At 43.4% G+C, this 13098-nt stretch overlaps 1 protein-coding gene across 1 annotated transcript in view; it reads left to right on the forward strand.

The window, feature by feature from the left end:
• JADE1 (jade family PHD finger 1) overlaps positions 1–13098 on the forward strand; it is a gene marked incomplete at its 5' end in the record, with an annotated part of 33809 nt that overhangs the window by 11898 nt on the left and 8813 nt on the right. Inside the window, 4 exons of the mRNA XM_009703851.1 lie at positions 3331–3488; positions 7200–7387; positions 10696–10907; positions 12357–12524. Coding sequence (XP_009702153.1) covers positions 3331–3488; positions 7200–7387; positions 10696–10907; positions 12357–12524 — 726 coding nt within the window. The remainder of the gene's footprint in view (positions 1–3330; positions 3489–7199; positions 7388–10695; positions 10908–12356; positions 12525–13098) is intronic.

Consider the following 13098-nt stretch of genomic DNA (forward strand, 5'->3'; position numbering starts at 1 on the left):
CCCGCCACTTTTTTCTTTTGCCAGGAGATTAGGGAGTTCAACTGTTGGCACAGCCACTGACAGCGCCAGTTTTCTAGCTGTGAATTTTGTTCTAGTCTGACACCCGTTCACAGCATAGCTGTGGAGTCTTTCTTCTAGTATTTTAGGCATCAGGATTTATTTGTAGCTTGATTTGTGAATAGAGGAAAAATTACGTTAGGTGCATTTATTTCATAGTCTGTATTAGGTCTTGGTGTGTGATCTTTGTTAAAGTGCCTGTCAAACTAGAAATCTGCTTCCTGACAGTTCTGTCTTGCATAGTGCTTTGAGCAAATCCTGTCAAGGGAGATACAAATCTTTGAACTTTCCAGGATGGATCAACTGCTAGTAACACATAAATGCAATCCCGTTCTTTGGAAATATTCTTGCAGAATCTCCCTATCTTCAGGCAGATACTACAGTGTGGCCTTTGTAGAGGCTGCAAGGAAAGCATTAGCTTTGGGAGATGGAATTGCTTCATTTAATGTACTTCCCCAATCCATGTAGTTCTGATGCATTAGTGAGTGAGTGATGTTGAGAAAAACCATGCTTTATTAATCTCCCTAATGACTCTAAGTCCCAGAGAAGAGTTTTCACAGGAAGAATCCCATTCGTCATTCAGTGTGAACTATACGTAGTACTGGTGGTTTCCAGTCATCTTTTTTTGATTGTTGGCTGTTAAAGACCTTTGTCTTCAGTAAATGTGGAGACCCCCAGTGAATTTATTCTTGCTCATGATTGACTTGCTTTCCTTCGTTATCTTTTGTACATCCCTTAGAAGTAACCCCTTAGACCCAGTTTTGAGAACTACCTCATGAAAGGCTGTCAAGAAATAATCTGAGATAATTCTGCTGGTTTTTGTGTGCTTCTATTTTCTCCTCTCCCTTTCCTTGCATTTGTTGTCAGAATCTTTGCAGCTTTATGCTGTTCTCTCTCGTTTGCTCAGCCTGGATGGACTTCTCATGTGCTTCCCTTTAGCTCTGTTCCACAATCTTTCCCCCCTCTCGCTCCCTCCCTCCCTTTACATTGTCTCTGCTCACCACAGCACACTACTCTGATGATAAGTGTGCTGGCAGAAAAGTGACACTTGCTAAACTCCCCGGGTGAAATCCTGCTCTCATTGAAGTTGGTGGCAAAATTCCCATTGACTTCAGCGTGGCCAGGGTTTCACCCTTTAGCTTTGAAGTGTTGAGTGCTTCTGAGAGCCAGCACTTCTGTAAACTCTGCTTTGCTCCGGGCAGTCTGATTGCATCAGAAATTAGAGCAGAAAGAATGGTGTCACAGGGCCACTGGCCTGGGAAGGAGTTTCTTGGCTGTCAGGTGCTGCATTAGCTTTGCTTCTGAAGGAGTTTTGTGACAAATTTAGCTGAGGGCCTGAGTTACTTTAGCTCTCAGATTGGGCAAGTTTTGCATCCCATTTTGTATTTTTAGTCTTCATTTGACATTTGATTACTTTAATTCAAATCACTTGGTAGTGCAGAATCCCCTGGCCAGCTGTGCTTATTTGTTTTGTGAGCCAGTTTACTTTGTGGCTTATTTTTCATTTCTTGATTGGAGCCTCACAGGACTTGTAATTGGATTGTTTAAAACATTTCATTATATTTCATTACCTGCAATCACCCGTTCCTTCATATGGTAATATTATTCTTTATTTTTTAATGTTGGCAGTTTTTCTGAACATGTCAACACAAGTGTTAAGAAAAATGTCATGATTTTATGCTAGTTTTATGACAAAAGCAGAGTAGAAGCAGAAACATACTGAGACAGAAGTTGGGTAGTATGCATGTATTGGGAGGGAGGAGAGGTTTCAAGATGTGCGGTGTGGTAAGGCAAATCACACTTTGAAATATTCTCAGAATTATAATTAACCATCAGGTTCACTGTTTCCCTAAAATACTTCTCAAAAATCTTAGAGAATCTGTTGAGATTTCAGGTGTGTGACTAGTGTATGACAGAAATGGCTGTCCTGGGGGAGGCCTGTCTAATTAACAGCCTGTATAGATCTGGTTCTTCCTCAACCGTATGCAACAGTTGGCTGGAGCTAACATCAAACAGCATGGCTGTTGGTTTGGAACTGGAAGCCTGGATCACTTTGCCCCCCTTAGCAGCCCAGTAAGAGAATCTAGGAGCACTACCCTGATAATCTGTCTTTTCCTTTGTAACTGTGCAGCGTGGGACTGGGTGGATGTTGACTCTGTCCACCACAAACCAAGTCTGCAGGGGGACTTCTCTTAAGATGTTGCCTATATACTTCTTGTCCTGGTGATGCTTATTTTCTGTTACCTGGTTGCTTTTTAACCCTTTCGTTTGAACGTGGCATTCAGTAGTTAAAAATCTGTGGTTGTGGAGTGCAGTTGCTGCAGTCTAGAGCAGCCTTGCCTCACAGGGAGGGCAGGGTGGGAAGAGGTAGAAGACACTTGAACAAGTGCAGGCTTGTAGTTCTGATGCCTGTGAGAGCACCCTTTGCTTTCTGCAGTGCTGACAGGCAGTGGCCGGCCAGGATGAAGCTGCTGCAGCAGTACCACAGCATGCCCACTACAAGAGTTGATCCCTTTTGATTTCATTCTCTGGCTTGTTGAAGGCAGTATCGCTGCTTGTTCGTGGCTGCCAGCGCCAAAGTTGCCAAACTCCCTGCTCATCGTAGGAGTGGATGCCTTTGCAAAGGCAAAGTAAAATTACAGCTATGATGCAGAGGTGTCTGTAGCGGATTGAATAACAAGCACCTGTGCTGAACAGGGAGCTGCCACCAGAATTCCAGTTTGAGTCTTATTTTATTTGATCTTTTGGGTTATTCTTTTAAATACTTGCACAAAGAGTCATCTCCTTAGAATTTCCTCTTGTGGCTGGTCATGGTAGAGTCACGCCTTGATTTCTACCACAAGGAATTTCTAGAATGTCTTTGGATTAGTCAGAGCTCCAATAATTAAGAAAAACCCAAAAACCTTGGAGCAAAAAACAAGTCTTCCTTGTGCTGCTATTGTAAGACTCAGAGCTCCTGCAGCTTTTATTGCAGCCAAGACAGAGGTAAAAGTGGGTAGCACCTTTTAGCATTATGTCTCCAGTGCAGGGTGAGCGCCAGGACTTGCAGTGGAGTTAGCTGGAAGTTGTTCTGTCAATATTTGCACCTTCAGCTGCCCCTTTCCCCGTGATGAAGCTCAACTTCTGTCCTGCAGTGGGCTGGGTTAGTTCACTGTTGTTACTGTGACCGTGTTACACACTGTGCTCCATGGTTACCCTGAAGCTGTGAATCATAGAGTGTGAATATCAAATGTCAGTGTCTCTGTTTTTCTCTCTTGGTCACTCTCTTTGCAGGTGTTCAGAACGGACCTGATCACTGCCATGAAGTTACATGACTCCTTCCAGCTGAACCCTGATGAATACTATGTGCTGGCAGACCCCTGGAGGCAGGAGTGGGAAAAGGGAGTTCAGGTGCCAGTTAGCCCAGGGACCATCCCAGAACCAGTAGCCAGGTATAGTTTGGAGGAATGTAAACAAATACACGTATGTTTATGCTGGCAGCTTATGTCTGTGTTGCCTTGCCTTCTTGGGCTCTATTCCACAGTGTCTAGCTAGAAAGGTCTTGGTTCTCAGAGACAAAGAGGAACCTGCCTCAGCGTTTTGAATGGTCGGAGAGGTCAAGAGTCAGGCCTGCTCTGCCTGTGTGTTGAAATACAGATGTCGGAGAATCATTTTCGGCATTACATTAGAATGGAGTGTGATGACAGAACCTTAAAAATAGCTTCTATTTTTAAGCCCAGACCTGACCTCACCCAGCATTGCTGGGAGAGCCCTTGTCTGATGTTTCTTGTGCTTAGTTCCAAGCCATAGATTCCTTTCAAGGAACAGTTAGACAAGCCAGACTTAAGGGCTAGAGGAAATAGGGCATTTATTTTGGTTTCATGTTTTTTTTTTCCGTTGTTTCATTTACTAACTTAGGAGATTGTTGTACATTTCAGCTGTTTTAAGAACCATCCAGATATGCATGTAACTAAATATATTACTGTGAGATTTTCTAAGTCTTACCCAAGAAACCCTTATTTTCCTTACTTTCTTTGTTACACTTAGGTACTGTTTTCTGTTTCAAATTAAACAGTACAGTTGTACGGGCAGCATCATCCTGCAGCCCATCTATCTATTTTATACTTAGTTGGGATTGGAGTTGGAGAAAGTGAGAAGAACAAGGATAATTGCTGCTTAATTGTACTAGGTCTCTTTGACTAAGTCCAGACTGGCCCATAAGGCGTTGCCAAATGACCCGCCAGTGCTGCTGGGGGCTGGAACGGCCCGATTTCTGATACACAGCAAAAAATTCTGGGTGATGCTACACTGCTTCTGTTAGGTCTGTATCTGCCAGTTTTAACCTTGGAGTAGGGGGACTACAGGAATGGTTGTTAGCGCTTTTTGTGTTCGGTGCAGCAACCTGCAGAGCGCTGCACGGCCCCACTAGGTCTGTACGATGAGGAACTTACCTGCACATGAGGTAAACCCTTTCCTTCCTTCTCCTTCTGAGGGATTGGACCTGGAGCTCCAAGGAGAACTCGGCATTTTCCCCTCTGCTGTGCAGTTTAGAAGATGGGAGCATACCATTTCCCTGCAGTGCTCATAGCCTGCTCCACACTGACCTCGCCCAGTCTGTACATAAATGCACACACATTGTACATGTGTCCTTATGTTGTCTTCTCCTCGCTGCTTTCTCTTTCAAGCGTCTCCCAAGGCTGCAGGAGGGCCAGGAGACAGACCTGTGGGCTTTAGCAGAGGGAGGCCTTCCAGGGGATCTCCACCCCGTATCTTTCAGGGAGGTGGTTTGGTGGCTGTATCAGATTCAGGTACTCACTTAAGAGAGAGCTCTTCTTTGCCAATGTCCAACAGGGATGTTGCTCAAAATGCAAGATACTGAAGGAGATGGGGAAAGAAGGCACGCACAGTTGTAGCTATCGGCACAGGAGGCACCACTCTTTTTTCATTGCTGAGCTATCTTGTATGGCCCTACTGGTAAGCACCTGCTGGTCAGAGTGGCCCTCTGATGCCTGATTCTTGTCCTGCTTGCTCCCTCAGAAAACTCCCCAGGAGTGCCCTGCTGCGGTGGTGCTGGAGTGCTGGAACTGTTCTGTGCCTAACTTTGGGAGAGGAGGGAGGTGGTCTGTAAATGGAATCGGCAATAGTCAAATAGTAGCTGGTGTGGAGCAGAAGCAAAATACAGTACAGATAGCTGATGGTAATGAGGTACAGAATAGTGAATATAAGGTTTTGACCTTGTAGTGACTGGTCAGGGCAGCAAGAATAGGTTCAGAGGGGCAGGGAAAGGAGCAAGTCTGTGGGGTGATTGTAAGCATGTGCTCAGATAGATAATTCAGTTGAATGTGTTCTTTGGTATGTAGTAAGTGGTGTTTTTTGAACTTCTTTCTATCGCAGAAATAAAGAGATGAAGGTGGTTTGTTTTGAAGCCAAACTACCTGTGCTTATTTCTTCTGCAACACTGCAGTGGTATTTAGACAGCATATGCAGGGTGCTGCCCAGAGGTTATGATGTCCACCTGGAGAGGTACTCAGGAAGGAATTCATGGTACAGAAGATTTGGAGAGCAGTGCCCAGTTTTAGGTAAATGTGAGATGTAGTAGTCCGAAATATTTTAATACCGTGCAGTATGACCAGGACCAGTTTGGGCAGTGCAGTTAGGCTGACAAGGTTATTCAGATTCATATTCTTCCAGAGTCTCCTTCTGCACCTCAGAAACCTGAAATTCAGCATTTGGCTCTTGCTCACCATTTCTCAGATTGTTATCCAAAATACGGTAAATGAGGGGAAGATGTAGGGCTGAGACTGAAATGGGTAGAGGATTTACTGAGATCTATGTGTGCAGATACAGTAGTGGCAGATCAGGGTCTTCTGACAGGAGGAGTCAACACATTGGACCTCAGATGGGGCCAAAATAGGGTGGAGGATGTCCTGCTTGTTGTGGAGCTTAGGCTGTTCCCAGCAGAACAGTGTCTACTTGAGGTGGTGCTATTTCCTCCCTTGCAGCACTAGAGCACCCAAAAATCATCAGCGCTGGTGCTGTAGGAGGCAGTCGTTTGGCAGCGTGGCCTGTTGCTCCTGGAGGTACCAGTGTTACAGCGTGAAGTGGGTTTCATCCAAACTGAATTTCAGTGTGTGCAGTTGACTAAGAGAAAGTGCAGTGTTCTCTGTTGAGAGAACTGCGCTGCTGGTGGACTGACAGAGGTAGCTTGCTCTTCGGAGGCAAGTCACCAGCTGCTGGTAGAATGACTGCTGTCCTTCGTGAATTGAGCGGTTTTGCCCCCAGCTCCTGGCCTTGCAAAGTTGTGGTGTTGCAGGAATCTGACCTCGAACAAGTTAGGTGCTGTAGGTACTTCACAGATTCCTGAACCAATGCCTGTGGTCGAACAAAATTTCACTTGGCTTGCAGCTAAAAGACGCTTTCACGGGTGGTTGTTGGCCAACTGGAGCCTCTACAGCCTGAGAGAAGGTAGTTGATTAATATTTGCCCTTGGCCCAGCATGACGTTAGTGATTGTGAAAGAGGAAATGCAGACCCAGGATGCGAGAGCTTGGATCTGCTTGGGTGAGTGAAGGTGAAGCTAGTGCAAATTACTAATTCTCTGTGGAAAGGTACGGATGGTAATTTTGTAGTTACACACACACGCACACACACACAGAAAAATACCAGAAGAAACATACTGTAAGAAAGAAAACTTCAAATATAGCAGGAAATACTACTTTTTTTCCCTTGAATTTTCTTGATCTTGGTGGTGTAGTTGAACAGATTAATTTACAAAAAGTCTTAAACCAGAGTTTAACATCTGTGTATATGGTAGCTATCACTACACTACATGAATACAGTGTTCTTAATCTAGCTTTAAACAAGTGTGAAGTCCAGGTAAGAGTAAGCACAGCTATATCCTCCAATATTTTCTTTTTTTTTTAGAATTCTAGTAATGAATTGGGTTTCTAGACAACAGTTAATTTCTTCTGCTATTGCCAATCTGTTACGACAGCACGCTGTACTGTTTTCTCTTCCCATCTCGGTGGTGCAAGATGATTGCTTGCTTAGTTAGATGATTGCTGATGATTGTTAGTCACTTAGAACGAGGCATTTTGAATTCTCTAGAAACAAGTCTCTTGGCAACCCAGCATACCTTGATGTCTGCTTGTCTGTCTGTTTTAGGATTGTGTCTGAGACGAAAGCTGTCACGTTTACACGTCCCAGGAAGTATATTGTTTCATCAGGTTCGGAGCCTCCAGAGCTGGGATATGTTGACATTCGAACCTTAGCAGACAGCATGTGTCGCTATGATCTCAATGATGTGGACGTAGCATGGCTGCAACTTGCCAATGAAGAATTCAAAGAAATGGGTGAGCAACGAGTGCTTGTATTTTTGTTGCCTTTTTTTTTAAGCTGGCAATTTTAAGAATAATGTTAGGGAGGGCAACAGTGGGAAGAGATGACAGAGGTATGAAGAAGTAGTAATCATGTGCATTGGGGAGCCACAGGAAACCAGACCTGATGTGATTAAGCCCGAAGATACACGCTTTTCCTAACTGCTGAGTTGCATCTGCTTAGACCAGGTCAGAATCTGGCCAGATGGGTTTTTTCTCTGCTGCTTTACAGTTCGTAAGGGAATTCTCACAAAGTTCCCATTTTGCCATCAAGGTCCTTGAACAGAACATCAGATGGACCATTCAGGTAGTTTTTTCCAGTTAATCCTTTTATTTATTTTGCGTCACATACCTGTATCATCTTTTTAGCTGGTGGTGTTCAGTGCGAAGAAGGGTAGACAAGGACTCCTGGGAGGTTTAGAGAACCTCCGCCAGCTGAATTGCGCAGGGAATGAGACAGCAAGGAATTTCCGCAGTGATTTATTGGAGGAACCTCCCCAACCTTACTGTGACCATCTGCTCCAGTTCCGAAGCAGGGAGAGGAACTGTCACAAGGGGAGCAATTATTCCCTTTTCTGCAGGGTGGCTTGTGTGTGAGAAGGTGCTGGGGAGCAGGGCAAGAACAGGAGCATTGCTTTGGTAAAGCGTGTGCTTCAGAAGAGGATTTCAGTGGAATTGAAGAGGATGTAAGTGAGCACAGAACTTTTGCCACGTTGTTTAGACAAGGGAAAGGATGCTGTGCCAGATGGAAGAGGTTTGGACATGTTGGCGAACACTGTTGATTTTTGTTCTAGCATTGTGGCAGTTCCCTGCTTTGGGTTCCAGTTTAGTCATACCGGTTTTACCTGGCTGTAGCCCATACGTGGTATGGCTCAAGACCTGGTAAACCACAAACTGACCATTTATAACTCTTTTAAAAGTTTTTCCTTTTTAAACCCACATATGGAAGAAACAGATGACCCAGCCATGACGTGGTGTCTTACCCAAGTGGTTTATTCTAGATCTCAAAATAGGCCTGCTCAGGTTTAGTGTTGGGCTTAGATGATTTCAAAACAATTCATGATTCGAGAGTTTAGGTTACCTTTCCAGTTATCTTTAGGAAAACAGCAGCAGCAGGGACCCTTACCTTTCTTCAAATAAAAATTGAAAATACTTTTTATGATTTGTAATTGATCTATATCTATCCAACGTAGATAATCCTCTGTCTGTCTTTTGCCAAAACCAGAGGAGGCCTACTGCGGTGTTACACTGGGGTATGAGTAGCATAAGTGATAAAGTGCACGGGGGGCGCTTTTCATTGTGCAGATTTGTACCTGTGCATGACGCCCTGTGGTTGCCATTCGGCTACACCGACATAACCTTCAAAAGTACACATTGCACATGAAACACTGAACAGCTACAATTTAGCAAATCTTATCTTCGATGTTGTGTTTTGGTGTAGTTTGTTGTAGTTTGTTTGCTCTAAATCTTTACCCACTCAGTTTTGCTGTACGCAGAGGGAAGGAAAGGTTCCTGGCAGTACCAGGCAGTACCTTGTGGGTCTGGAAACATGTACCTGGGTGCTCCATGAGACACTGCACTCTACAGATACTATTAATGGGCACTTGAAAAGTGAAATACTTCCTGATCTGCAGTTACAGCACTTCCTTTATGGTGTCTCTGCAGCTATGGATTCCCTGTGTTTTCTTTGATACCTGTTGGAGTGCTTCAGGTACTGAAAATATATATTCTGTCTTTAAAAGAATGAATGTAAACATTTGAACTGAAGCCGCAGCCCCTTGATTCCGTTTTTTTGACCCTTATAAATGCACAGTCATTGACATATCTCTAAGGGGTTTTCAGAAAGTGATAGCAATTGTGAGGTTAGAATTTAGTTGCAAAGTAGTATAAAACCTGCCGTCCTCTGCTTTGCTGGTGCAGTATTTCTGGGCTCCAGGGCAAAATTCTTTCTCTTCCATCAGCAGGATTTTGGATGTTCCCTCTTGCTACCTTTCAGCTGCTCAGTTTGGGTTGTATGGGATGCCTTGATCTCTGCCGCAAGGATTTACCTGTCAGTAAGGGAACCTGGAAGTACTTTTGGAGAGTGTTTGTCTTCTGATGTGGGGGAGCTAGAGAGGTTTTTTCTTCGTTTTGTGGAATTTGTGGCTCAGTTATTCACAGGGAGAGCTGAAAGGAGTATTATCTTGTTAAAAGTTGTCATGTCCTGTATGTAAACATTAGTATTGGGACTTAGACCAAAAGCAGGATATCCTAAGCCTACACTTCATTGTAGTGATTTAAGTATATAGAAATTCTTGTGCTAAACTGACTTCACAAAAGGGAAGTGATTGTTTGCAGGGGCATAGCTTGCTTGGTTTCACAGGTGTTCGTGTGGCAATGTTTCGTGGTAAAGGTTGGTGTAGTACCAACTTGGAAGTGTTACAGCTGGCTCATTGTCATGACAGGTGCTGAGAGATGGGAGCCAGACAGGGAAGCACTGTGCTCTTTTTGATATTTTTCTTGCTGCTTCTTTGATAGGTATTTTTTCAGATCTGTAATAGTAATTTAATAGAATTAACAAATTCGAATTATAGAATACTATAATGTAATCAGCCTGTAGCTGTGGTGTGATGAATAATTTTCTGATGGATGCTCTTTGAAAAGACCAAATCCCAGATTAGATGTTGCATTTATTTATTGTCCCAGATTTGACGTTGCATTTATTTCAACTGTGTTTTTCACTTTTTAAAAAACAAACTCCTTTATTGGTGTAGCAGGGTCTGCTGGAGATCTCAGTTTGGGTTGCACCCGATTGGGTTGGAACTTGTGAAAAACCAACAACTGTTGTTAGAAACTGCAAGTTTGCTACAAGTATCATAACAGATTTTGTTACTTGATTTCTCTGCTCTGCCCCCATCACTTTTTGTTCAAAACACTCTCAGATTTTTCACCAGAGAGTCAACATCTGCATTGCAAAATGGAAGCAGAAGCTGTAGACGGTGCTGTCCTGGAAGGAAAAATGAGAACAAGACCAGGAAGCCAAAATCAGTTTATGAAAGATTTTGCTCAGGATTTCATAAGATTGGTTTGGATACTTCACTTCTATTAGTTTAATACAGTCATAAGATGACTTTGACCTTTTTTTACAGATTCCCTAGTTTATACTGGAATAGGCATGATTGTCTAGGAATGAAATGTGCAGGTGTGGGGACTGGCTCTATCTACTCAGCTGTTAAAAAAGAAGCTGGAGTTGTGTGTGGCAATGGTTATCACTCTTCAAATAACTAACAACTCCTGTTTCCCAGGGATGCCTGAGCTGGATGAGTACACGATGGAAAGGGTCATAGAGGAGTTTGAACAACGATGCTATGATAACATGAATCATGCTATCGAGACGGAAGAAGGACTTGGGATTGAATATGATGAAGATGTTGTCTGTGACGTCTGTCAGTCTCCAGATGGAGAAGATGGCAACGAAATGGTGTTTTGTGACAAATGCAATATTTGTGTGCACCAGGTATGGTGGCCAGGGCACGGTGGGGGTTGTGTAGGGGTGGTGACAGAAACTTTTCCAAACCATTAAAGGTAACAGATTGGGTATTTTCCAGTGACATTGATCTGTTAAGTTGTTGCAGAGTTTACAGTTGAACAGTGGGATGAATTCAGAAGTTAGGTAATGGAGAAGGAGCATTGTTACATGTAATTGTAGAAGTGTCATGCTAAGAGGGGTGAAAGTGGTATTGTTTGTGTGTGGAGGAAGTTACAAGGTGAGGAATTGCCTCCCCAAAACATACCCGTGTGTATTGTTGGGCATTCTCGCCTGGTCGCTTCTTGTGCTATATCCTTTTCCTCTCTTTCTGCACACTTCCGGGGCTAACACACCGTTAGTATCAGCAGCTTGGGCTCAGCAGGGAGGGGAAGAAAGAACTTGGAGGCAGTCAGTAGGGACACAGGTAGGATTTATTACAGTCATTTTAATTTAATGGAGAACCTACTGAGCTAAGGAAGCACTTTGATGTGACACCTTTTTGTGGCAGTTAAGAAGTCTTCTTAGCATGAAAGAACAGGTACAGTTTTAGCGTATCTGTTTCCCTGGATGCTTCTTACTGTGGCCGATGCCTTCCTATCAGCCTGTCCTCCTTCCCAGCTTTAAGAAGTTTACTTTGTCATTCAGTGTTTGGAAAACTGTGTTGTCTGGTGAGCAAGAATGGCGTTTTCTTGCATGTGTTACTTAAATGCATTTGTACTCATGATAAAGAAATACGCCTATGTGGCTGTAAGGTACAAATGGCTATCTTGCAAGATACTCAGAGGAAAGTGGATGTTTTTAGACCTGTAAGGGTTCTCTGATCCTTAGCCTCTGATCACATCAAACGTGAAACTTAAGAGGGTTAAAACTGACAGTAATTTGGACAGAGGTCTCCAGAAAGATGCAGTCTTCTGAAAAAGGTGATCTTAATTAGTTGCTGTTCTGCACTTTTCCCTCTGAATAAGAAGTAAAACCCAGTGCTTTGGAATAACATTGAGTATTGCACAGCGGAGCTCTTGAATTTGGGATTCTTGCCTTTTGAATTGGATGCGGTCCAGTTCCTGTTAGGTATAGTCTTCGTGATACCGTACTTCATCCTAGCTTGCTCCTGGCGGGTTTGTCTGTCAGGAGTCCCCTTGCTCTTTGAGCTGGCAAACACATTCTTCATTTTCCCAATTGAAGCGGGCAGCGTTTTTTTGCCTAACAGCTGGTCTTGACTTCTGCTCCTTTTACCAAAAGTTTTGGGGAAAGGGTGGGTAATGTGGTTGGCTAAGTTTATGAAAGCGTCCCAAGATCCTCCACAAGCTAATGTTTCTATAGTGTTAGACACTCCATAAAGAACATTTTGAGAGTTCGGAGAGGCTACAGCTGAAAACAGCTAAAAAGTAACAGAAATGTGTGCCGTTTTCTTTCCCTTTTCTGTAAATGGGAATACAGGCATGTTACGGGATCCTGAAGGTGCCGGAAGGCAGCTGGCTCTGCCGGACCTGCGCGCTTGGCGTTCAGCCCAAGTGTTTGCTGTGTCCCAAGAAGGGTGGTGCCATGAAGCCGACCCGGAGTGGCACCAAGTGGGTCCACGTTAGCTGTGCTCTGTGGATTCCGGAGGTAGGTGCTGATCCTTTGGGAGTTCAGGGCTGCAGGGATTCTGGGAGAGAAGAAATCTGTTAAAAACATTGTGGAACCTAGGGCCTGTTGCTACAATGAGTGTAGCGTGTATATGGTACTTCTTAGGAAGACAGTATAAAAGATTTTCAATCAGATGTAAAGTCTGGCAGGATGATGCATCATCTGTAAAGAAAGTAATTATGTTACCTTTGTCAATGAAAATTAGGCCTCAAAAAATGAGGCCTTTGTTGCTGGCAAAGCTCATTTAACAAGGACACAAAGTACGGTTTTATTTTGTAAACAGAACATTAAAGATGAATTAGGAAGGTTTGGATGCGATAGTGAGAATTCCTGTGGGTTCTCAAAATATTCATTCTGCACGATAATTTTAAGTCGGTGGGCTTCACCTTGAAACTGTTCCGTTCATGCAGTGAGGAACTGATTTTTTTTTAAAAAATAAATTCTAATTTTTTTTTAGTCCCTTATAAACTGAGGAGCTTGGAAAATGTTAATTTTGTGTATGCACACAAGAAATTTAATTTCTTTGACGAGGAACTGATTTTTTTTTAAAAAA

This window comes from Cariama cristata, unplaced genomic scaffold (genome assembly GCF_000690535.1).
Source record: "Cariama cristata isolate BGI_N322 unplaced genomic scaffold, ASM69053v1 scaffold8937, whole genome shotgun sequence".
NCBI classification, from domain to species: domain Eukaryota; kingdom Metazoa; phylum Chordata; class Aves; order Cariamiformes; family Cariamidae; genus Cariama; species Cariama cristata.